This window comes from Lemur catta, chromosome 1, assembly GCF_020740605.2.
Source record: "Lemur catta isolate mLemCat1 chromosome 1, mLemCat1.pri, whole genome shotgun sequence".
Lineage (NCBI taxonomy): Eukaryota > Metazoa > Chordata > Mammalia > Primates > Lemuridae > Lemur > Lemur catta.
In genome coordinates, this window is record NC_059128.1 from 10,737,140 (window position 1) to 10,763,912 (window position 26,773).

Below are 26,773 nucleotides of genomic sequence, written 5' to 3' on the forward strand. Positions count from 1 at the left end.
GCCTGGCCTAGGCCACTTCCCGGTCCTCTAACCACAAGACTGCCTGCCGTTTCAGTTTTCTTCTGCTCTGCCAGGGTCCTTTAAGGGAGCCGGGAGCACTGCAGTTTCCCTGGTGCTGATGATCATGCAGTGTTGAGTTTTCAGCTGTATGAGCAGCTCCAGGACCATACAGAATGCTCTGGTCACCTAACTTTATCTCACCAGGGTGATGCCCCCGAGTCTGTAACCATCCAGGGAGCAAGACTTGGGGGAAGGCCAAAGATGGGCCTCTACACTGGCTGTTGGTTTGTTTTTGTTTACTTTGGACATAACGGCTACCGTGTAGGTGCCTTCTGCGCACGGCCCTTCCTGACTGCACTGGCCGCCACCCAGCCCGTCGCTCTGTGTCGTCCACTAGGCCCCAGCGGGAATTATGGCCCCTCCCTCCAGGTGTGGCGAAGGCGGGGGCGAAGGAGCTCTGCTCAGGGCACCTCAGATCAGGCGTTTTATACAACAGCAGGAGAATGATGAACTACGACATCCTGAACTAGTCCCTCTGCTTGGAGAGCAGGACTCCAGGGCAGGAATACCAGTTAGAATATACTCATATTATCTCATTTCCTTTTCTTTTTTTCTCAAAGAGACGGGGCTCACTGTGTTGCTCAGGCTGGAGGCAGCTGTGGCTACTCACAGGCATGATCAAGGCGCACTGCAGCCTCGCACTCCTGGGCTCAAGCGGTTCTCCCGCCTCGGCCTCCCGAGTAGCTGGGACGACAGGTGCACGCCACTGTGGCCAGCTATATTCATTTTCGTGTAACCTGCAGAGGGAGGCTGTGTAGACTAAAATGTGACTGAAAACAGTCTGAAAAGCAACTATTTTGAATTGGTTTTATTTAAATTTCACAGAAACCTGATTGGAGTTAAGTATGTAATTATAAGTCCAGTAACAATTTCTACAAAAATGCACATACAATGCCAGAATTCCTTACAAGCAACTAACATCATATTTTTGTTTTGCATAAAACATGCATTCATATCAACTGCCACACGTTGGCCAAAATCAGTCTCTACAAGCAGAGACGGTCCAATATAGTCATAAGAAAACTAGTTGTGAACAACAGGTAAAAAAAGAGGTTTTCTGGTTAATGTGAAAGAAGGAACAGTACCTTTCATAAAACAAGCCCTTCAGCACTGGGGTAATTGGGACTGTTGTGCTGCACGTAGCACATCACCTCTGAGACTTGGTCCTGACCTGTGATAGGAAGTGAGGAACTTTCTGGTAGTCAAATCAGACATTTGAGAAGATGTAAACTCTCAGGACATGATGGCACACGAACAGTGCGGCCCTGCAGAAGGGGTTCAACACACCCTCAGACTTGGAAGCCTTCCCTAGGTGCTGACTGTAAACAGCCGCAAAGACACCCTGAGCCTGTCCACCGGGTCCTCCCCACAAGGCTGGCTCAGGGCACACGCATCTCCTGCAGCCACGAGCCCTTCCAGCGCCACACACCACTCTCCACAAGGATCTCGAAGAGGCTGAATGCCAAAAAACATGGGTTGGCCCATTTCTTTGAGGCCTTGACTTTTTATAGACCAAGTGCACCTTGTCTAGGGATTGATGGGCACTCATATACACGACTGCTGAACACAAAAGGAACAGTAATATACATGTGTGGCTCCAAAGCCTAAAATGCTTTTGGTAACACACCTCAAACATGTCACCTACGGTCAGGAAAGACCTTGTTCCTCCAGAAGGAAAGAGCAACTGAGGGCTCTATATTTACCAAAAGGTGTCTTCCACATAGACTGAGGGGTTTTAAAGAGATTTCAGGTCAACTGAAAGGACTTCCCCTCAGATATGGGGTTTTATACAACACTTCATGAGGATCTTCAAAAGAAGATCTCACGGTCACTAGGGACCAGCTGTGGACACTAACATTTATACACATAAACCTCACTCGTGCAGCCTAGGGCCTTGTTTGGAATCTCTTCCACAGACTCTGTCTCCTCCAAGACAGGGCCGTCACCGCCCTGCTCATCAAGTAAGCTAAGTCAGTATCTTTTCTTCTTCAGCACAGATTCAAGGGGAAAAATAATAATCTACTGGGGTTCTAATAACATTTTTATAATATAACAATATCAAAATAGGTCCATTTTTAATATATGCTTATGAATATCCCTGATAATATAAAGAAATCCAGAGGACTTCGTAAACCACCATGATTTCACAGGGGTGATACCCGGTCTGTTTTCTAGGCAGCAGAGAAGGGACTAGTATACTGGCAGATTTTCTCCAGGAAGCCCTGGGAGCGCTACAGTACTGAAATTCTAGTATTCTAGTGCCAGTAGAATCACGAGTGAAAATTTCACTTCAAATTTATTAGTAAAATTCGTAACAAAGGTTTGCTTCCTCAACCTGTCATCAGCCAATCTCCCTGCCTGTGAGGGACATCAGGCTAGAAAACTGTCAGTCTTGGCTGCCCTGGACGTGGGCCCAGGGAAACCAAGTTCCAAGATCCCCTCTCAGCCATGACCAAACCTCGGAGAGCAGGCACGTGGGAGGAGCAGACGGGCCTGAGGAAGCTTTGAGCCAAGGCACCACGATCGCAGGGGCGAGGACCTGCGGAGCTTCTAGCTGACAGGAAGAGCACCTTCTGCGATGCCTACAGAGGACGGCCTGGCAGGCAACAGCTCTGTGGCAAAGTACACATACTTGGGAGAGTTAAAGAACAAATCATTAAAAAAAAAAAACAATTTGCTTTCTCAAATCAAACATCTTAAAATACATAAGCAAATAACCCTGTGTGTACTGGGGTGGGGGCTGAAGTCTGTGGAATGAGTTGCATTTAGCGGAGTTGTAAAGAATGCCGGGACGTCAGCATCGACACTGTGGCTACTGCGGTTAAGGAGAAGGGAGGGAGCTGGCGGCCAGAGGAGGAGGCCTCTCCGAAGAGCAGAGGATGGAAAGGGGACTGACTGCGAAATATGCCTCTTTTATTCCTAGACTAGGAAGTGGCATTTTCACTGGCCTGAGGGAGGAGGCTTCGCACTCCACTCTAGCTGCAGTAATACTGCATCCCATCCACTCTTCTTCTCTTTTTTGACTGAAATTCTTCAAAGAACTGCTGAATGTCCTCTCTCTTAACAACCTGTTGACAGCAAAGCAAAGATCAGGAAAGGGAACTCAGTTACAGAACAGCACACAAGGTCACGGCATTCATAAACAAGCCAAACGATACTGCCGGTAAGAATCACTTTAACGTGTAAGTAGTTATACTGTCTCCGTGGTATAGAAGGCTTCTCAAGGCTCACAGAGGCTGACCTGTTCAGAGTCACACAGCTAGGCAGAATGGTCCAAAGCTTCCGTTCCACCACCTACCTCAGTTTCCCCATACGGAATGGGATAAAAGCGGCACCTATCTAGAAGGGGCCTTTGAAGATCAGAGGAGCTATCATGCCTGGCATGCAGTATGTTCTCAATAAACATTAGCTAACAAGAAGGGTGGCAGGGCCAGCACACAAACTGAGAACCCCAAGGTCTCCTCAGCCCACTACCTGTGCTCCTCACCACAGCTGTCCTTCTGAAACGTGCTCCGACTCTGCAAAAGCACTCACAGAAAAAAGTTTCTTTTGAGATTTGTGCTTTCTTCTTTACCAACAGCAGAGAAGGTTAAAAAAAAAAAGAAAAAACTTTTCCCTATTCATCTTTGGGAAAAAATATATACCTTTTCTTCTTGAGGAATATAAAATTGAAGATGTTTGCTATGTAAACAGAAAAATAATTGGAAAAAAATCACAAGCACTACTTTTAATAAATCTCTTTTATGCAATAAAAATGACAAATTGGCCAGGCGTGCCTGTAATCCTAGCACTTTAGGAGGCCAGGGCAGGAGGATCGCTTGAGGCTAAGAGTTCGAGACCAGCCTGAGCAACACAGCAAGACCCTGTCTCTACAAAACATTTAAAATATTGGCCAGGTATGGTGGCATTCGCCTGTAGTCCCAGCTACTCAGGAGGCTGAGGCAGGAGGATCCTCTGACCCCAAGAGTTGAGACTGCAATGAGCTGTGATCACACCACTGTACACCAGCCTGAGTGACAGAGTGAAACCATCTGTAAAAAAAAAAAAGAGAGAAACTTGTCTTCTATTTTATTAGAAAAAGGATTTAGAGCATCATACAAAGGTGATTATGATAGTAGCAAAATAAAAAATTAAAAATAAGAAAATAAGGCACAGGGAAAATATGGATTAAAAAAGCAAACTGGGGCCACCCAGGAGTCCCTGCTCACCCCAAAAGTGAGTCTATGCCAGTTGATCAGATGGAAAGCTATCCACCAGCCACAACAAGAGATAAGTTTGTTAATTTATGTTTTGATTACAAAGGTACACATGCTTATTGTGAGGAAGGAAGACAGGTAGGCCAGGGAGAAGGAAGGAAAAGGAAAGCAAGCATGTGGGCTGGGCACGGTGGCTCACGCCTATAATCCTGGCACCCTGGGAGGCCAAGGCGGGAGGACTGCTTGAAGCTAGGAGTTCGAGACCAGCCTGAGCAAGAATGAGATCCCATCACAGCAAGACCCCGTCTCTACAAAAAATTTTTAAAAATTAGCCAGGCGTGGTGGCCTGTGCCTGTGGCCACAGCTACTCCAGAGGCTGAGGCAGAAGAATCACTTGAGCCTAGGAGTTTCGGGTTGCAGTGAGCTGTGATGATGCCACTGTACTCTAGCCAGGGTGACAGAGTAAGACTGTGTCTCAAAGGAAAAAAAAGAGAGAGAGAGAGAGAGAGAGCATGTGAATGCCTGTGAGCAAAAGTGGAGAGAGAAAGAGAAAGTAAGAAAGGTGTATAAAGTGAAAACCTCCTGCTCTTGTTCCCCAGGAGTAGATGCTACAAACATACTCAAATGGCAATACTAACTTGCAATAATTTTCATGGGGTAAAATCTTTATTAATCCTCTAAGCAAAAGAATGTTAACATTTTGTCAGTACTCTGCTACAGACCAGTAGCTGCTACATCAGCTTTACAAGCACCAAAAGTAAAACTGCTGGTCAACTGGTAAGGAATTAGAACCCTAACAGAGTCAAGATCTCGATGGCGAACACATCCTAGAATAGCTGCGGCTCAAAGCTCTAATGTACTTTGCTAAACAGCTTGGGAGTTTCCACTTTATAAAATGCTAATGAATATGACACTTGAAAGTTCCAAAATGAAGAATCTGTCCCTACCTTGGGTTATAAATATTAACCACCAAAAGCCAGTAAAAGGAAATATCTCCAGCAAGGATATTGTGGGAGAAGACCCAACAACACACAAATTAGAGTGTGCAAGTTTTGGTTTCCAGATGCCCTCAAATGGTCACAGCCAACATGCAAAGTAGAAATGCTAATGAATAAATACTTGAGTTCAGTAATAAATCATTTTATTGGTTTGTCTCAGAAAATTTGTAGTTTCTAAGTTTTTTTTGTATGGTCAGATACAAACATTAAATAAAAGGTAGTCATCTGAGAACAACTAAAACTTATTTACATTATGCCCTTGGAGAAATACAACCAGAGCAGACAAGTCTTAAGACAACTTAGGGTTTTATTTGTTTTTCTGTGAAGATCTAGTTAATAATGTCATGGATTAAACAATAAAAAAACCACATTTTGCTATCCTTTTAAATCATCACATCAGATAAAAACATTCTCTCTTCAGAAAGACTCATAAAGAGTGGCTCCAGTAATAACAAAGTCCTAGGTCATGAAGATGCACATGAAGACTTTGTAAACTAAAAATAAAATCCTAAGCCCCCCGCCAACTGAATGGACCCCCTCCTGGGCAAAGGGACCCCAGAAAAACTTACAACTAAGTTCTCAGGCATGATGCGGAGGGAGGTCAAACACACCTCCTCATACCCACTCCCTTTGGAGGTTAAACTAATTGCAAACAGCACCTAAGCCCAGGCAAGGCAAAGGTTAAGTCATGACTTACAAACCATAAAGTCTCCTTAAACTTTTTTTTTTAATTAAGCCGGTATAACGTGGCTTACTTTCCAACCTGACTGGTATAACATCACATGGCAGATAGCAGACCCCATTATCTTAACTCAAGTATTCCTTTCTACTGATTCCCAGTCTTTACACAAAACTTTATTTCTTTAACCAAGTTCAAATCAAAGAATCTCTGAACCCACCTATAACTGTAAGCCCCCACTTCAAGATATCCCACCTTTTCAGGCCAAACCACTGTATACCTTCCATTTATTGATTTATGATTTTACCTACAATTCCTGTCTCCCTAAAATGTAAACACAAACTGTAACCTGGCTTCCTCGGGGCTACTCAGGCTTCTGGGGTTTATGGATCCTCAGGCCACTGTCACTCATACTGGCTCAGAGCAACTTCTTTGAAATTATTTTACAGAGTTGTTTTTTTTTCCTGTTAACCATTTTGAATAAAAGTCTCAAAACTAAATGAAAAAAGATAACATAACTAATTTTTTATGTGATTTTAAGTATGTGTAAGATAAAATTAATAAACAGCACTGTAACCACCAACTGCAATAGAGGCAACAGCCCAGGGGCAAAAGCACGTGCTTGGACACTATTTCAAACACCTGGAATGTCCATTAATGGTGCAGAGGTTAAACAGTGAGGCAAAGTCCCTCATTACACCCATCAACATTCTTAGGTCTAGGAAGAAAGAAGTTTGAGTCTACATAAACCAGAGAATAGCCTTTACAGCAGGAACAAGAATAACTATAGTTTAAGAATGGTGGGAAAGTAGGAAACATTCACAATGATAGTGAAGAACATTCTCTAAAAAAAGAAAACCATTTAGGAGAAGGCTCTTTTAACCTCTGTCTACCATTCATTTTGCAGAAAGGCAGCACTATGACCTTTTCCAGAAATCTGGGCAGCTAAATGTTCTTGCCATATTTATGAGAAAGAAGAAAATGACCTAAAGTACCCTGGCAGAGATTTCTTCCAAGAAAGCAACTCTCAGAGAACTTCTTGGGTATCCCTTAGACCCGTATCTGGCTATAAGCAGAGCAAAACATTTCCCGTTTATAAGGACAGCCTTAGGCCGTGAAGAGAAAAGTTAAATCTTGCTTTGCATCTGCCTTTGGAAGATAAAAAAAGATTTTAGAAAAAAAAATTACATCACAAACACATGAATAAGAAAGGAGTGGGAAGTACAGGTATTTGTAAATTTATCTGGAAGCCTATCTTAAGACATTACACATTTTAGAGTCAGCTTTTAAAGTATAGACTCTTCTAGCAAGAGAAATTTTTTAGTCCCAATGATAAAGTTCTTCTATTCTAAACTATGGAACTCAAAATCGCAGAAAATGGGTCTAGTTTTAATGTTTCCTGCCCAGTTGTTTCTCCCTTACCCTCCCAAGGATCCATGCTTCAAGGTCAAGGTCAGCAGAATCAGTGATTCTGGAATCCCTCCCTGATTCCTTTCAGTCTTCTAAGCTACAACTACTCTCTCCAGATCTTCTGGGACTGCTCCAACCCTCGTCCCTCCTGGCCCAGCTAGAGTCGGTAAGGACTCCCACCTTGATCCTTGGTGTTTCACTAAATGCTTATGATTTTCCCTTAGCCTGCCAATAACCCTATAAACAGTCTCTGCAGGAAACTCTCAAGTATCCCACATTTAAGTTGCACAGTCATTTTTTTATCATCAAAGCAAATAAACAGTTTATTCAAAACTTACAAGGCTATGATTAAAATTTTTTAACTCAACATACCGTGCCTTCATCAGCAAATCTCTTGAGATAGTCTTTAAGTTCAGTCTTCAAGTCATTGTATTCTAAATCAAAACCACAAAGGTACTTAAAATTAAGATAAGCCATTTGTTTTGAAAACAAAATATTCCTTTGCCATTGACATTTCAGTATGTTAATACTGTCCTTTAAACCAAATTTTTCTTAAGTGAAATCTGCATAGAAACTTGTTCCCAATTTCTCTGGCCTTTCTCCATGTTTCTTTCTTTTTTTTTTAATTTCAAAATATTAGGGGGGTACACATGTTTTTGTTACATGGACACCTTGTTTAATGCTTAAGTCTGGGCTTTTAGTATGCCCATCACCAGAATAGTGTTCACTGTACCCAATTTAAAAAAATAAAAATAAAATAAAATAAAAAACCCACAAAAAAGAAGAGATATCCTTACTCCTATAAAGATTAGCTAAGATTTTTTTTCAAGGGCTTTCTATTTCTCTGGAATTACAGTAGTTGAAATAACCTTGAACTCATTAAACATTAATTTTGAAACTCATTCACTCAACAGTTTATATTATGTACGAGCATCTTAAGAACTACAAAATCTTTTAGATACAGCCTACATCCTCAAAAAGCTTTTAGTCTAATAAAGGGAAATGGAAATTAATCAAAGTTACAAATAAAAGACAGAAATGATCAATATCATAAAAGAAACAGAAAGGTTGTGGCATGGGAGTGGAACCAGCTGGGATAGAAATCATGGAAATAAGGGGCATGCCGGCAGGAAAACATAAAAGCCTACAGTTAAGGCTTAGGACATAATTTCCCCTCTAGTGGTTTCCTGTGACCCACTGAAGCAACTTCAATAACTGTCAAAAAGATGACATACTTTGCTCAAAAAGATAACACGTAGTGCTCAAGGAAAATTATTTCAATGGATGGAAAATTTTTCTATTATTCTTTATTCATACATCTAAGCCTTAATCAAAATAGCACAAGCTGTGGTTTCTCAAAAATGTAATTATTCTAGCATGTAAGTCTGATTTAATGGTAATAGCAGCTGAATACCCAGCAATATGAAAATCAAGTTGGGTCCTACTATACAATTCAAAATTTTAATTTTATTTGTATTAAATTAAAAATATAGGTGTTTATTGCCCTCCTTATACATTTTTTTTTTTACATAGTGAAGGATACTTTATGAATTTCCACTAACAGTACTTACCACAAATAAGTTCGACTTGCTGGACTCTATTCATGCTGTTAAGGGTATCCATTAAAGGGTCCCTCCTATCAGTTGCCTGGTCAATCTTGCCTTTGTTTTCATAAGCTAGAACTGTGTCATATTCATCTGTCAGGAACAGGACATCTAGATCTCCATACATTTTCTTTAAAAAATAAACCAGTTTCCCCATTAGAACTGTATTATCATTCTCAGAAAGTCAACTTCATGAGAATTACTAAAATTTTTTCTAGATTAACACCTAGAAAAACCAAAGCCTCTTAGCAGAGTTTTTCTTTTAATTTCAAAATATTAAGGGGGTACAAATGTCTTTGTTACCTGGATACCTTGTATGATGCTTAAGTTGGGGCTTTTAGCGTGCCCATCCCCATAGTAGTGTTCATTGTATCCAACAGGTAAGTTTTTACCCCTCATCCCCCTCCCAGCCTCCAGAAGGACTTATTCTTTTTTCCCAAATTTCTTTCAGAAATCTCCCAACTTTTAGTAGATGTATGACCTATGAGTTCTTTATTTTAAAACCACTGATTTATTGTAACTTTCAAGCAATTTATGTTTCCAAGCAACTATATAATATAAAAAAGATAAGTAGAAAATTGCTATTTTCTACTAAAGATAAGTGGCCATATCTATAATCCTAGCACTTTGGGAAGGTGACATGGGAGGTTTGCTTGAGGCTAGGAGTTTGAGACCAGCCTGAGCAAGAGTGAGACCCCATCTCTATAAAAAAATAGAAAAATTAGCTGGGTGTGGTGGCTCACACCTGTAGCCCCAGCTACCAGGGGGGCTGAGGCAGGAGGATCACTTGAGCCCAGGAGTTTGAGGTTGCTGTGAACTACGATGATGCCACTATACTCTAGCCCAGGAGACAGAGTCAGACTCTGTCTCTTAAGAAAAAAAAAAGATAAGTAAAAACTATTACACAATTAATTTCTTTTTTTTTTTCTTTTTTTGAGACAGAGTGTCACTTTGTTGCCCTGGCTAGAGTGAGTGCCGTGGCATCAGCCTAGCTCACAGCAACCTCAAACTCCTGGGCTTAAGCGATCCTCCTGCCTCAGCCTCCCGAGTAGCTGGGACTACAGGCATGCGCCACCATGCCCGGCTAATTTTTTCTATATATATTTTAGTTGGCCAGCTAATTTGTTTCTATTTTTTAGTAGAGATGGGGTCTCGCTCTTGCTCAGGCTGGTCTCGAACTCCTGAGCTCGAGCGATCCACCCGCCTCGGCCTCCCAGAGTGCTAGGATTACAGGCGTGAGCCACCGTGCCCGGCCCACAATTAATTTCTTATACAATCAATCAGATTGCAAGTACTGTTTCATAAATTTGCTTAGCATAAAAATTTTGAAAGTCTCCTATACTCCTATATTAATTCCATAAGTATATTTTTCAGATGTTCTTATTTTGGGCATCAGTACATAAAACACACTCACTCTGAACTTAATAAGATACTTACCATACAGTCTTGGCAGGTACATAACTTGCTACGCCAGTTCAGGGGCCAGTAGGTGGCAGTATCTTTCTTTATGAACTGCTTAGCTTTAAGCTCCAGAAGTTTGCAGCCTGATTGTGACTCCATGTTGAGGCTTTGATTCTTAAACACTGTCTGAAATACAATTAAGTTCTGAAGTGTGTTTTTTAAACTATCATAGTTTTCCTAGTTTAGATTTTGTAAATAGATTTATTTAGGCAAAGGATACAATTGAAATCCAAAGCTATAGAGCTTACAGAATTAATTTTGCTTAAGTTTCATTTCTTTCAGGCTGTACTTCATATATTACCTGGAGATCAGATTCAGAACTAGAGCTGGTACATGGTTCGTTATTCTGCTCTGCTTTAACTTCTTTTATGGCATCCTTTCCGTGTTCTGGAACATCCTCTTTGAGGGTACTATCCTGATGATTTCCATTTTCAGATTTGGTAATGTCCTGATCACCTATTCCATCAACATTCCGAACCAACGCATCATCCTCAGCAGATATCTTGGTTACTGTAGGTTCAATGAAAAAACAGACACATATATACACATATCCACAGACGTATCAGACAATGAAATCATTTATTCTGATTTTAAAATATTTTAGAATCTGTAAAAGGAGAAAAGTCAACCTTAATCTCTGGAATAAGGAGAAACGAATATCAGCCCTTTAAGTTATGCCTGCCTAATCCAAAGAATTCAAATAATTGAACAGTTCGTTTGAAAACATCAATCACTACATAAGCACTTTATACCTAAAGGAGAAAAGAATATCCTGTAGGATAAGATTTAGCTGTGAACACAGGTGGAAGAGTAGTTTTGAAAAAACAACCAGCTTTTCTTCATGAGAGGAGGAAATAAAAACAATGAGTGTATGCTGCGCAGGGTGCTCAGGCCTGCAAACCCAACACTTTGGGAGGCCAAGGCAGAACTGTTTGAGCCCAGGAGTTTGAAACCAGCCTGGGCAACATAGTGAGACCCTGTCTCTACAAAAAATAAAATTAGCCAGGCATGGTGGCACACACCTATAATCCCAGCTACTCGGGATGCTGAGGCAGGAGGATCACTTGAGCCCAGGAGTCTGAGGCTGCAGTGAGCTATGATCACACCACTGCACTCCAGCCTGGGTGACAGAGTGAGACCCTGTCTCCAAAAAAAAGGGGGGGGGCGGATATGGAGGGGTGTAGAGGCAAAAACCGTGAAGGAGAAAAGAGAAACAGTAAGGTAGCTCATGTTGGATGATGGCATTTTTTTTTCTTTTTTCTTGAGACAGGATTTGCTCTGATGCCCAGGCTGGAGTGCAATGGTCACAGCTCATTGCAGCCTTGAACTCCTATGCTGAAGTAATCCTCTTGCCTCAGCCTCCTGAGTAGGTAGGACTATAGTTGCATGTCACCATGCCTGGCTAATTTTTAAAAAAATTTTTGTAGAGACTAGGCCTTGCTGTATTGCCCAGGCTGGTCTCAAACTTCTGGCCTCAAGCAATACTCCCACCTAAGCTACCGCATGTAACCACATTTCCATTTAATAGGAGATAAAGCCATCTGCTGAAAGGAAAGGAAATGGAGAAAGAGGCGGATGATCAATTAAGAAAACTCAATGAATAAGAAATATGTATGGATCTAGTGTCTGTAGAAAGTGAGAGAGATCATTGGAAAGTGTATGAACAGAAAGAGGGAGCACCAAGGTAAAGAAATTTGAGGGCCGGGCATGGTGGCTCACACCTGTAATGCTAGCACTTTAGGGGACCGAGGGGGATCACTTGAGCCCAGAAGTTTGAGACCAGCCTGGGCAATAGCGAGACCCCCATGTGTACAAAAAGTTTTTTTAAACTTAGCTGGGCCTGGTGGTGCACACCTGTAGTCCCAGCTACTTGGGAGGCTGAGGAAGGATTGCTTGAGCCCAGGAGTTTGAGGGTGCAGTGAGCCATGATGACATCACTGCACTCTAGTCCCTACAACAGGGTGAGACTCTGTCTCAAAAAAAAAAAACTCTGAACACATCAAAAGTGTGGGACAAGACCTTAGGTGTAGCTATGCTGCCTGTGGTTTGTGTGGAGAAGTGGTCCCAAGAGGTGAGAAAGGGCAAGAAATTAAAGGGCAGAGCCCTCATGAATGGGTTTAGTCCCTTATAAAAGAGGCCTGAGGGTAGCTTGTTTACACTTTCTGCCATGTGAGGACACACAGAAGTTTCCATCTATGAGGAATAGGCCTCACCAGACACTAATTCTGCTAGTGCCCAGTTCTTGAACTTCCCAGCCTCCAGAACTGTGAGCAATAAATTTCTTATTGTTTATAAATTACCCAGTCTAAGATATTTTGTTATAGCAATACAAATGAACCAAGATGTCACCCCCTGCCCAACAAATAGCATGTCTTATATTTAACTACAACTTATTTTAATTCTATTTATCTTTCAAAATTCTGTTCAAAACTGCCTCTTCCATTTTCTCTAATTCTGGTCTCCTCTTTACCATGCATCACGCCATTTAAGTACAAATTTGTTCTTGGTAGTCTCTCAACCAATCTATAAGTACCTTGTGTAGAAGGAACATATACTGTTTTCTGTGCCTCAGAGTCCAATTAAAAATAGTTGCTAAAAATTCTGGGTTGAACATGCATAGATCACAAGCACAAGTTTGTGGCACACCGACTTCACAGAGATACGTACCTGCCCATTGTGCAGCATAAGCCCACAAGAAAGAACAACGTTTCATACAAGCCTGGCACACCATCTCCTGGAAATCCCCACTCTCAGGGGGAATGGCACCAAGATGCTGTGAATACAGAAAACCAAATATTTTTCTTGTGATTGTCAAATTGCCCAAAATGCCCATTATTTTATAAACAAATACTGCAACAGTACACAGATCATATCTTTACGGTTTATTTTTAAAGGAGTAATTATAATGTAAAATAAAACAACTCAAAAGGAAAAGATCCTCTATCTTTTTGTGAAGACAATGGCTTTAAAAGGTGAAAGTTTTCCTTACCCTTCCATGGAACCAGTCTTCACAGACTACACACTGGATCATCTCATCTGGAATCTAACAGAGAAAAGCAGTTGGTTTGTTAAAGATTACACTGAATTCTGGGACATGGAAGTAAACCTGACACACAGTAGAATCAGATATTAAATAATTCTCTGCCAACACTGTGAGACCCCCTATCCATGTAATAGTAGTCAAGGACAGAGAAATTCGTTCTACAAGAACTGGTGTTACAAAGGGTTACATGACATAAGTACTTCACAAGCAATTATCAAAGCTCTTTCACATCAGTTACTTAATAGCTGATCTCACAAGACTTTACAGAGAGGTAGGGCATTCCTACTTTTACACATAAACCCAAGCCCACAGAAGTAGTGTGAATTGACCAACGTAGAATGTGACAACTCGGAGTTTTTACCAATCACACTATGCTGCCAAGTAAACTGAAAAGTAAATATTATAAACAATCTCTTGATAATATAGACAATAACAACTTCTCTAATTTAAATAAATTTAATAATTAAATAATTAAATGCTGGGCCTGGGAAAATTATATTCCAAATGACAGACTATGATTTTCCTTTTATTTTCAGGTTTTCATATCTACTAATACACACACACACACACACATATACACAAAGCAGTTTTATTCTTTTTTCTGCCCTTATCAACTTATTCATCATTTTATTTTTTTCTTTTGATTCAATAGTATTATAAATAACACTTTATCCCATATCTTAAAATATCCAGTTTTAAGGTTTTATTCTTGTTAACTCAAAGATACCTTCAACTTGTTCCTTTATATAATTTGGTTCAATACCTATAGTTCGAAGACAATTAGAAAGGAAAAAGGCTAATTTCTCTAAATACAAAAAGCACTCTATCAAATCAGTAAATATACAAACAAAACCCAACCCAATGAAAACATAGGCTGAGGATACGAAGGGCAATTCAAAGAGAATGTTATTACAAGTGTCCAATGAACCCATGAAAAGATGTACAACCTCATTCAGGATCAGGGAAAGGAAAAAATTTTAAAGATACTATTCTTTATCAGAATGGCAAAATTTTAAAGAACTGGTAATAAACAGGGTTGACAAGAGTATTGGGGAAAAAACCCACTATCATATACTATTGGTGTTTGAACCCTTTTGGCATACATCATCACAATTTTAAATGCTACAAATATCCTTCGACCTGTCAATTCCACTTCCTAGGTGTCCATTCTACATTATACTCAGTTATATTACTGTATAAAGATGTTCACTGCAGCCTTCTTTACAACAGAGAAAAATTAGACATGCCATTCTGCTACAGAAGAACAATTAGGTTAACTAACTTATGGTATATCAAATTATGGGAAACTCTGCAGCAGTTAGAACGAGGCAGATTTGTACTGTTGACATGAAAGAATGTTTATGATACACTGGGAAGTGAGAAAAGCCAGATGCAGAAGTGAATGTACAGAATTTTCACTTTCATTAAAAGAAAGGAAACTCCACATTAAAACACATAGTCAATCACTTTTATGTGCAATGAAAAAGGCCTAAATATACACACCAAAAAGTGTTAACAATGGTTATACCTGGAAAGTGAGAAGTGCAGGAGTACAGAGGAACTCTTTTCAAATTTTGCATACATTTCTAATTGAAAGTTTTTTCCCCAATATAATCTGCAGGAAGTACTTGAAATATTTAAGGGGATGCAGTTTGTAAATCCCATTTCTTTCCTTCAATGGTGGCAAGAAGTGGAAGGTCATTTCTTAGTAAGTGTTTAGAGGGTGGGGTAGGCAGACAGGAAAGAGGGAGAAGGAAAAAAGTTGTGGCCTTGGAAAAGTCCTCTTCAATATTTCATTCTTATGATATAACACTGAGAATAGCTGAGATCTGTACCAGTTACAGATCCAACCCAGATTCATAACGGGTAAAACTAGAACGCTTTCACAACCCTGAACTCCTTCCTGAAGAACTACAGAGGCCCAGATATGACAAGAGGCTGAAGAGACAAGGCTAGAGATGACACATACTATCCCAGGTTTTAAACTCCAATTCTCTTACCTCATCTTCAGGATCAGGATAGGGTCTCTTGCAAACGCAATACAATCCAAAAAAGTTGTCATTGTACTTATTGCCAGAATTTACCTTTGCTTTGTCCTGAAATATAATATTGATTTCAATATATAATATGGTCTAATTTTAACTATAATTTCATACATCATAAAATTTCTGCATTCAATAAATTTCTACACTAAATATTTTCCCCCTAGAAGCTGGTCTTTAATTTTCAAAGTATGAAGAAAAAAAATTTACTCCCATTAAAGGGATACTTTTTCCAGGATACAGGGAAAAACTAAAATTTATTTTTTGTACCTTTTTTATAGCAATTAGAGGAAATTAAAAATACCTAGTCAATAAAATGGAGATAAAAGTTAACCATAAATGTTAATTATCAACCTATGTGAACTGATATTGGCTTGGAATTTCAAAGTACTTCTTTACAAACAGCTGTGAGAGCCAAGACCCCCAGGTTACTAGACAGCAAAAAGTTGTCTAAAACTAACCTTCAAAAGAAGGGGAAAGGATGACAGCTTTAACAACTATGTTTGAACAATGAAACATTTGTTTCTCTTTTATTTCTGTTAATTCACTAAAAGTTATTGTGTTAGCATAGTTTTTATTAGCTAAAAAGCAGTGAAAAAGTCCTGTGTTTGTAGCCCACATTCATTATTACCAAGTTTTATTTATTCAGTTTTGAGTCATATCCATTGTTTTAAAAGCCTCAGAGAATGAGCACAACCATATAATTAAACCTGAATCACTTTAAAAAACATTTTCTCCCAAACTTTTCATATTAACTACAATCTATATTACAGGCTCTGAACGGGCTATTTCGCTTTTCCAACAAAAGGAAAAAAGGAAATATATTCCATCTGCAAAGAATAAGAACTTCTTTTTTGGAAAATACAGGTATTTGTTTTTTACCCACTCTGGCAGATATCAACCTCAGCTCTTTTAAATACATTTATAGTTATAGTGCTTACTTACAGGAAATAATTTGCATTCCAAATTTTTAAACTTGCTGTTTCCACAATCACAACGAAAATTTCTGAAAAAAGGAGGAAAAGCCACTTTTAAATCTAACGAAGTGCTCTTTAAATTCAAATCATAGCCTCTTCCTTTTTCAACTCATTTCTAGAATGGAAAAAGTGGCTTCGGTTGCTGTTCATATATCCAATTTGGAATTTCTTTAAGCATATAGCAACAGATTTTACAATTCTAGAAATTAATATGCATAAAGTTAAATATCTATATTATACACACACACACAAACACACAAGTAAAATAATGGCAGAGGATGAGTAGTTTGAGTTTGTATCATAATTACATTTTAAAAGGTCCTATGGAAAAACTATTCTCTCCAGTTACATAAAATAATTACATTAAATTTCATGGCTGGGTGTGGTGGCTCATGCCTTTTATCCCAGCCATCCCTTTGGGAAGACCAAGGCAGGAAGATTGCTTGAGCCCAAGAGTTCAAGACCAGCCTGGGCAACACAGTAAGACCCTGTCTCTATAAAAAATTTCCAAGGGTGTGGTGGCTCACTCCTGTAATCCTAGCACTCTGGGAGGCCGAGGCGGGAGGATCACTCGAGGTCAGGAGTTCGAGACCAGCCTGAGCAAGACAGAGACCCCGTCTCTACTAAAAAAAATAGAAAGAAATTATCTGGATAACTAAAAATATACAGAAAAAATTAGCCAGGCATGGTGGCACATGCCTGTAGTCCCAGCTACTCGGGAGGCTGAGGCAGAAGGATTGCTTAAGCCTAGGAGTTTGAGGTTGCTGTGAGCTAGGCTGACGCCATGGCACTCTAGCCAGGGGAAAAGAGCAAGACTCTGTTCCAAAAAAAAAAAAATTTTAAAACTAGCCAGGCATGGTGTCATGTGCCCATAGTTCTAGCTACTTCGGAGTCTGAGACAGGAGGATCACTCAAACTCAGGAGTTCAAGGCTGCAGTGAGCTATGATCACACCACTGTACTCCAGCCTGGGCAACAGAGTGATATCCCATTTCTTTAAAAAAAAAAAAAATTCACTAATACACAACTACTTTGAATGAAAAAAAAGCATGTTTACCTTTTTGTATAGAGCTCAAATAGTTTATGACTTCCATGACATTCATAACTGCAAGCTAGACAAATTCCTGCTGGTTCTTCTCCCTCTGGGGTACAGGTACTACAGGCATATAGTGCTTGTCTCTTTACTGACCCCTAAAAGACAGCCCCAAAATGGAAAAGAATAAATTAATGAAACAGCACAGTTACCTAATACCCATACTATGATCTGAAAAATAATTAAAATCAGATGATCTGTGGTCAAGATCTTTCTGTAAAAATCATTAAGCCTATTCAAAAAGTATAAACTTAAGATACACAGATACTGGCAGGGAAAAAAAATTTTTAAAAGTATAAACAACAAGTACTAAAACACTGTTGAAGGTTTCATATCTATACTAGCACTTGTTTTCAGACTATTTTTTCTTAAAGTGAAAGGAAGTTTAAATTTGTAAATCAGCTGTAAGTTGATCTGCTTAATCATTTTAACATATGAAAATGTAGGAGAATGTGTATAAATTTATTTAAGTAATATCATACTTTAATTTTGGAAAATGTTTGTAAATCAAGCAAAGAGAAAATCAATACATGAAAAGAATCTCTTTGATTTTTAGGAGACGTACACTTAAGTATATTTAGAGTTGCAGTATCATCATGTCTGCAGCTTATTTTCAAATCGTTCAAAATTTAACAAAAGCAAAATGTATTATATAGAGAAGAGAGAGAAAACAAATGTGGCAAAATGTTAAAAAAGTAAATACATGTAAAAGATATACAGGTGTTCATAATGCTATTCTTTCAACTTAGCCATAGATTTAAAATGTTTCAAAATGAAAAGTCGAAGGAAAAACAGGCAAAACTTCTGGAAATCTTGATCATGGTTACTGCCCTTTAGGAAGAAGGTTGACATACAGGGAGGCTCTGGGATACCAGTAATGTTCTATTTCTTGATCTGGGTGGTGGATACATGCATGTGTTCACTTTTTTCCCAAGCTGTACACATGATGTATGCAAACTTCTATATGTTTCACTAAAAAAAAAGAAAATGTTAAGGAAGTCCATTTTATAAAGCTAACTACATTTCAAAAATAGCTTACATATAGACAGGACTACTACTTCTTCTTCTTCTTTTTTTAAGGGAAACAGGGAAAAGGTGTTTTAGTGGTGACCAAAGGTTTTAAATACCAGCCAACATGTGGGACTATCTCTGGACACCAAGTTTATTCAACAGTATAACCACTTTGTAGAGTTAACTAACTTGATCAACGACAACTGGTTATTATGATCGCAGTTCATACCACATAATGAATGCCAAGTCTCTCCCCTCATCCCCCAGAGTTCCACGCCACCTCCCTGCCTAAGTAAACCTCTCCCTCCTACCAATCAACCCTTGTTAGTTTTCTTCCTACCCACCCTTCTCCATTTTTGTACTCAGAAATACAGGATGAGTCACCAAACACTACATCACACCCCCTCAAACCCTTGTTCACTACATCTTCCAAATGCCAAACAGAACATTTTCTCCTCTCCTCCCCCTCCTCGCCAGAGCTACCTGCTGTTCTGTTCCCGTCTGTTTCCAGAGGAGGGGGGACAGATTTCATACAGACATGGTACTTGCTTGGTTTTGAAAAAAAAAAAAAAAAGTACTAGCCAGCACTTCTCATACTAAAATGGCAGATAAATTAGTAATCAAGGAGCCCACCCCACACGGGGAGAATTTTCAAATCCAGGGCTCTTTCCTTTGACTCTACTTTGACTCTCCTATTCGTTCCCTAATAAATACATACTCTTAGGATGGGAAAAGTAGGGGAAAGATATCTGGATTTGACAAGTCATGGGGATAGTTTCGTGAAAAGCAGCGGGGGCACCAAAAAGAGACTGGAGAGGAAGGACAGAGGAGCTGCTCCAGGGGCAAATACTGAAGGGGCCGGACACAGAGTGAGGGAGGAGAGGGGCCTCTTGCCAGACACAAGCTGAAGAAGGGGGCCCAGAAGGCTAAGGATCAAAGGGCAGCTGGGCTTGGGATGAGCAAGGCCAGGACGAACGGCGGCCCGGGACTACCACTTGGGGAACGACTGCGGCAGATGGGAACAGGGAAAGCTGGAGGTCCTGCAGGAGCTGCGGGGAGACGAGGCCCGGGCCGCGCGCCCACCTGCGAGTAGGAGCACTTCTCGGAGTCGCTGCCGCCCAGGACGGCACACGCCTCATTCTCCAGCTCTTCGTCCTCCTCCAGTACATCGACCAACGATACCACCGGCTCCAGCTCCGACTGCCGCCCAGCAGACCCCTCGGCTCCAGCCATCCTCAACTGTCACCCGGACCACGGTTCTACCCCGGCGGAGGCGGGAAAAGCAGCCACGAGGGGCGTAGCCGGAGGAGGCGGAGGCCTGAGTGCCACGAACCAATCCCAAAGAAGGAAAGCAAAGGCAGGGGGCGGAGCGACTCCGACGAACGGAAGTCACTCCTCGCCCCTCTCCCGCCTGCGCCCGCGGCGGGCTGCTTTCCGCTTCCGGGTAGCGCTTCCGTCCGGCGCGCTCTTGAAGCTAAGCGGTCGCCATGGAGCTGTTGGGAGAGTACGTCGGGCAGGACGGGCAGCAGCGGCGGCTGCAGGTGTCCTGTGAGGCGCCGGGTGACGCCGACCGTTTCCGGGGCCTGTTGTCGGGAGTGGCCCAGATGAGGGAGCTGGTAAGCGAACTCTTCGGCCCCCTGGTCCACCAGGAAGCGCAGCACCGGCTGGCGGCGGCTCCAGACGAGGCCTTGGACGGTGAGCTCTGAGACCGTGCTGGAGCGACTGGAGGGCGGGGCGGGGCGGGCGCCCAGGGGAAATCTGCTTGGGGAGCCGGTGTAGAGTCGCGGACATGGAGAAAGTGAGCCCCAGGGGAAGAAAAATTGTATCTAAAAAGTATTGGCACTCACCGTCATATTTATCCGGGCTGCTTCTACTCGGGCATTTTCACAACTCCTTTGTATCACAAAAAACGTGCTGAAGGCTACTACCCTGTGCCAGGCACTGGATGAGATAAATGCGACTCAGTTCCTGCCATAGTGGAACACAAGGGGATTAGACAGGCAAACACTTATTAAAAGAGTGAAAATGTGAATCTGTGGCCCTCTGTAGCTATCGCAAACAGAGAACGCAGGAAGGCTTCTTAGAGGGCATAGCTCTTGAGCTGGGTGTTGAAGGATGAAAAGGAGTTTTACCAAGCGAGAAATTACAAACATGTTTGGAAGAGTGCGATTTGTCGCAGAAGGTGGGGTGGGGAACCTGCGGCCTTCTGCTATAAAGACTTCTTTTTTAAGCACCAAATGAGACAAGAAAAGCTTCATCTTTCTCTGCTGCACCCCTTTTAATAAAAGGATTTGTTCTGTAAAATTTGGATTCAATCGAGAGGGCGCACTTAAGGACCTAGAAGGTCACATTTTGCTTTAAGGGCGCAGGTTCCCCACCTCTTTGACTTTTCCTTTCCATCTTGAGAATTAGATCTTGATAATGTGGGTGTTGGCTGTAATCAAAAAGAACAATCAATAACAAGTATTAGCTAGAATGTGAAGAAATTGGAGACCCTGTACATCGTTGATGGAAGTGTAAAATGATGTGCTCACTTTCAAAAAGTTTGGTAGGTAGTTCCTCAGAAAGTTAACATAAAGTTACCATATGACCCAGTAGTTCTCCACGGCTAGTCCTCCCAAGAGAACTGGAAACAAGCTCACACAAAAAAACTTACACCTAAATGTTCATAGCAGCATTATTCATAATAGCTAAAAAGTGGAAAAAACACAAACATCCATCAACTGATGTGTACGTAAACAAAATGTGATATATCCATACATTGGAATATTATTTAGCAATAAAAAGGAATGAAGTATTGGTACACGCTACAACATGAATACACCTTGAAAACATTATGCTAAGTGAAAGAAGCCAGACACGAAGGGGATACCTGTTATATGATTTCATTTATGTGAATGTGTAGAATAGGGAAATCCATAGAGATAGAAAATAGATTACTCACCTGGGCACAGTGCACACCTATAGTCCCAGCTACTTAGAGGCTCCAGTGAGAGGATTGGTGTAGCACAGGAGTTGGAGTCCAGCCTGGGCAACAGAGCAAGACCCCATCTCTAAAAAAAAATTTCTTCCGAAAAGAAAAGGCTGGGCAGGCGAGGGGGCTCACACCTGTAATCCTAGCACTCTGGGAGGCCAAGGCAGGCGGGAGAATCGCTTGAGCTCAGGAGTTAGAGACCAGCCTGAACAAGAGCAAGACCCCCATCTCTACTAAAAATAGAAAAAAATTAGCCAGCATAGTGGTGCGTGCCTATAGTCCCAGCAACTTGGGAGGCTGAGGCAGGAGGATCACTTGAGCCCAGGAATTTGAGGTTGTAGTGAGCTATGATGACACCACTGCATTCTAGGTGGGGTGACAGAACTAGACTCCATTTCCAAAAAAATAAATAAAGGAAACTAGATTAGTGATTGTTAAGAGGAATGACTGTTAATGGATACAGCGTTTCTTTTTGGAGTGATGAAAGTGTTCTAGAATTAGAATGGTGATAATTGCACAAGCTACTGGATACACTAAAAACCCCTAAACTGTACACTTTAAGAGAGTGAATTTTATGGAAAATGAATTAATACCTCCAAAAAAGAAAGTGATGGAAAAGAAACGTTTTGAACACTGAAATTCTCAAAATCTTTTTAATCTAAACTATGCATGGTTTTATTAATCCCTAGATTAAAATGGTCTCATTGTCAACCATTTTAGCTATCTGTATTTCTTTCACCCACTGAACATATACAACAAATATTTATTTTAAAAGGTGATGATGAAGATGATGCAGAAGATGAAAATAACATTGATAACAGACCTAACTCAGATGGACCATCTGCAAAACGGCCAAAACCACCATCTTAACAATAGCCTTATGAAATTTTAAAGACTGCTACTATATCCTAATTATCACACACTGACAGGAAGACTTGTGCTCTAATTTGAGACAACTTTGTCAAAGAGAAAATGGTTTCTTCTGTTTGTAGCAAAGAAAGATAATAAATGTTTAGAAATGAAATTTGTTTTCTTGAATGAGAAATAAATTTCAGGCCATGGAAATAAAATAGAACATTTCATAATGTATAATATCCTCTAAGTTGGCAACTGAATTTTTATCATTGTTTTTTATATTTAAAATAACCATTGAATTGTGTGGTGCCTGCATCTTTTAGCTTCTGCTTCTGTTAAAAGAGTACATACTATATTTCATAGGCAATAACATTTCAAAGAACTGACATGAGCAAGGTGAAATTGGGTATTAAATATGAAAATGTCAGTTCTTTGTAAGTAGAAGGAAAATAAGGGAATAAAATTACAGAAAAGGAAGGAGAATCCTTGAGAGAGACCCAAGAAAACCTTGAATTCACACCCACACCCAATTTACAGACATCCAGAGAGGATGCCCACTCAAGGAATGTGCACTAATTTTCTGATTTATCTTGTACCTTAAGAGAGCCAGATGGGGTGTTTTTGTGCTGTGATATGTTATGTATACAAGTAAAAATATAAGACCTTAAGTAAATAGTCCATGTTGACTATAACTTAGATATTTCCTTTTCTCCTGTAGCCATACTTTGATTTGCTTAACAAAGGACTTGAATTCTTTTAAAAATATATATTCCTAAAATATATGTGTGTGTGTGTGTGTTCCTTTTCTGCGTGTCAGTGAGACTCGGGCACTTTTATTTACTATGCATCTTTCCTGATTAGAATGCAAAGAAATCAAGTAGCATGTACCTAATGAAACACAAAATAGTCATAGATTTTTAGAGTTGGAAGTAACCTTACAAATTATATGATTTATTTCAGGGATAAATCAAATCTCAGAATAGGTATTTGCCTCCAGATTACAGAGCCAACCACTGGCAGAGCTGGGTTACATAAAAAGTCTTTAGTTATTTTGTTAAGCTGATAAAAGACTGGAGAAATCATTAATTAACTTTTATGAATCACCTTTATTATGAAATAATTTAAATGATATTACTGTAGTACTTTCCCAGTTATACATCCTGAAAACTATAGCTTACAAAGTACTATATACTGTTAAGAAATTTCAATTTACATACCTTTTCATATCCTTAAAATACTGTTTTACTTGGAACATCAGCCTTCCACTAAGGACTCTTAGATAATCAAAACAATGCCAACAAGAAGTTGTTGTAAACGGTCAGAAATTATCTAGTTTATGATAATGTTTCTAATATTCAACTCTTAAATTCCATTATGTCTATACAGTCCTTAGAGAAAAAAACTTAGCCTGTATATACTTAAAATTGATCACATTGTTAAAATGATAGCTGAACTTTGCTCCTGAACATTTTATGTTTTCTTCTTTGTTTGGTAAATGTGTTTATAAAGAAGAAATTTCAAGATAATATTTGTGCTTATGGCCTAATGTTTTGAGGTTCTGGGTTATGGGTTTGATCTTTAAAGTAAGTTTAATACTGATTCTATTTCTAATACTGTCTTCTTCATAAGCCACATGTTTGACCAAAAAAGCTCAGTTTGAAGGACCAGTATAGAAGAAATGCTTTGCCAAGTTTTCTAATCTGCTGCCTTCTAGTAGTACAAATATTAGCCACAGGCAAGCAGAACAAAGCTACTCTTTGAAACGGCTCCAACTGTACTTTTGTACAGGAAATTCAACACCACAATCTCACCTAAAATAAACTTGACACTAGACTTACATAAATCTTTAAAAATGTGAAACATGGAATTTAGGCAAGATAGATGTCTTTTCTAAAAGTAAGTGCCTTTGTGTCACAGTAAGAAATACTTATTTTAATAATAGAATTCTGTGGCCAAAGACAAGAACTTTTATAATAGGCTGTGATTGCCTGGCTATAGTATTTGTTAGGACATTTAAACCTTTTTTTTTTTAAAAAATCTCCTGGGAAGGCCAGGCACAGTGGCTCACACCTGTAATCCCAGCATTTTGGGAGGCCAATACCAGCCTGGGCAACATAGCAAGACCCTATCTTTACAAAAAAGAAAATTAGCCCCACATGGTGGTGTAGGCCTGTAGTCCCAGCTGCTTGGGAGGCTGAGGCAGGGAGAATCTCTTGAGCCCAGGAGTTCAAGGCTGCAGTGAGCTGATGATGATGCCACTGCACTGCAGCCTGGGTGACAGAGTAAGACCCTGTCTCTAAAAAAATAAACAATCACCTAGGAAGAAAAATTTACTTTGGAAAAAAAAATAGGGGAAACAAAAAGTATGGGAGAAAAATCAGCATACCTCTTGCTGCCCTCCTGCCCCCACCCCCAAACCAAACCTCAATTTAGAAATGAGTGTTCACATTCAGGATTTATGCTTCTGCAACTAGTTGCCTTTCAAATCCTGGGACAAGTGGCCTCTTTTGTCTGCTCTTCTCACCCTTTAGGTTTCAATTTAAACATTTCCTCCTGGAGGACTTTTTAATTTTTTATTGAAAAAGCCTATACTTTTTTTTTTTTTTTTTTTTTGAGACAGAGTCTCACTCTGTTCCCCAGGCTAGAGTGTCATGGCGTCAGCCTAGCTCACAGCAACCTCAAACTCCTGGGCTCAAGTGATCCTTCTGCCTCAGCCTCCCGAGTAGCTGGGACTGCAAGCATGTGCCACCAAGCCCGGCTAACTTTTTGTATATATTTTAGTTGTTTGGCTAATTTCTGTCTATTTTTAGTAGAGACGGGGTCTCGCTCTTGCTCAGGCTGGTCTCCAACTCCTGAGCTCAAATGATCCACCCGCCTCGGCCTCCCAGAGTGCTAGGATTACAGGCGTGAGCCACCGTGCCTGGCCTAGAAAGCCTATACTTTTATTTTTATTTTATTTTTTTTTTGAAAGCCTATACTTTTAAAAGAAATAAAGTTTATGTATTCTTTCAAATGAGAAAATCAGTTGGAGATGTCCATGGCCCTCAGCTTGTTATATAGTACTTTTATCTATTCATAGTTCCTATTTAACCTATTAAAGATACAACTAATTTCTCAGTGGAATTGTTCAATCTGTATAAGTACAGAATATTATTTCTTATATATTGCAATAAGATTAATACATAAGACAATGTGAAAACCTAAGCTTTTAAACTCAATTATCAACCACTGTGTTGTGATAAAATCCTTACAAGCAATTCCTGTATGAACTTACTGTGGTTGGTAGTTGAACACAGTTCAAAACACAGTTCAAAACTATATCCATACTGGTTATAGGTACAGATAAAATTAACATGTTTTGGGAAATTACAATGTTATAAAAATATTTTATGATAATTATTTCTTAGATATTTATAGTAACAGTAGAATGTAAAATTTTCTATTGGAAAAATTGGAGAGTATTTATAAAATAACACTTTCAGTTTTAACAATGAGAAAAGAGTTTTTGTGATGAAGTTGGGTTCTTTTCTAACTCCTTAGAACATAAAAAATTTCAGGTTCAGGTAGATTCCAAGATTTTTAGTATAAAAGACAAACCCATAAAAGTACTAGAAGAAAATGGTATAATGGTTTTTATAGTTTCAGAATAAGGAAGTTTTCCTATGCAAGATTTTTTAAAATTCAGAAACCATAATAGAAAGATTAGTAAATGTGATTATATAGTAATGAAAACTTCTGATCATTCTGTAAATAATGTGAAAATATAGAAGGTAAAAGTATTTTTAGCACAACTGACTAAGAACTAATTCCTTTTTATAGATCTTTTCTGTACCAGTCTGGAAAAGACAACAGAAATAGGCAAAGGGGAGCAGGGAGATGGGTGAAAACCTACCCAGCAGGTACAATGAACACTAACTACCTGGGCACACTTTTAACCCTGACTCAAGCATTACAAAGTGATCTATGTAACCAAAAACACTTGTACCCCCGTAATACTTTGAAAATTTTTTAAAAAGCTAAACAAAAGAAAAGAAATGGGCAACGAAAGGAAACAGAACACAGGAAAAGAAATACACATGGCTTTTAAGTGAAAAAGTATGCACTTCAAAGAAATTTAAATTAAAACCACAATGTGATACCATTTTTCACTTTTCAGACTGAAAGATCAACAGTTTTCATGTTGTATTAAGCTGGAAAGTGTATTCTGTTTGTTTGACCCAAGCAATCCTCCCTACCACCAACCAGTCAATAGTGTATTGATGAACATGGTGCGTGGTGACTCATGCCTATAATCTCAGCACTTTGAGAGGCCGAGATGGGAGGATCCCCTGAGCCCAGGAGTTTGAGGCCAGCCTGGGCAACATAGCGAGA

At 39.8% G+C, this 26,773-nt stretch overlaps 2 protein-coding genes across 2 annotated transcripts; one reads left to right on the plus strand and one right to left on the minus strand.

The window, feature by feature from the left end:
* Nucleotides 1-853: 853 nt before the first annotated feature.
* On the minus strand, nucleotides 854-20,028 carry UBR7 (ubiquitin protein ligase E3 component n-recognin 7). The gene is made up of 11 exons (XM_045561718.1): nucleotides 19,657-20,028; nucleotides 17,527-17,660; nucleotides 16,439-16,499; nucleotides 15,452-15,547; nucleotides 13,398-13,451; nucleotides 13,076-13,181; nucleotides 10,710-10,918; nucleotides 10,385-10,534; nucleotides 8,915-9,077; nucleotides 7,716-7,777; nucleotides 854-3,128 (listed from the first exon to the last, which is right to left on the minus strand). The coding sequence occupies exons 1-11, from the start codon at nucleotides 19,804-19,806 to the stop codon at nucleotides 3,036-3,038; spliced, it is 1,278 nt and encodes a 425-aa protein (XP_045417674.1). The 5' UTR covers nucleotides 19,807-20,028; the 3' UTR covers nucleotides 854-3,035.
* On the plus strand, nucleotides 20,005-23,184 carry GON7 (GON7 subunit of KEOPS complex). The gene is made up of 2 exons (XM_045561752.1): nucleotides 20,005-20,268; nucleotides 22,323-23,184. Exons 1-2 carry the CDS (start codon nucleotides 20,061-20,063, stop codon nucleotides 22,415-22,417), a joined length of 303 nt encoding a protein of 100 aa, XP_045417708.1. The 5' UTR covers nucleotides 20,005-20,060; the 3' UTR covers nucleotides 22,418-23,184.
* The last annotated feature ends 3,589 nt before the right edge of the window (nucleotides 23,185-26,773 follow it).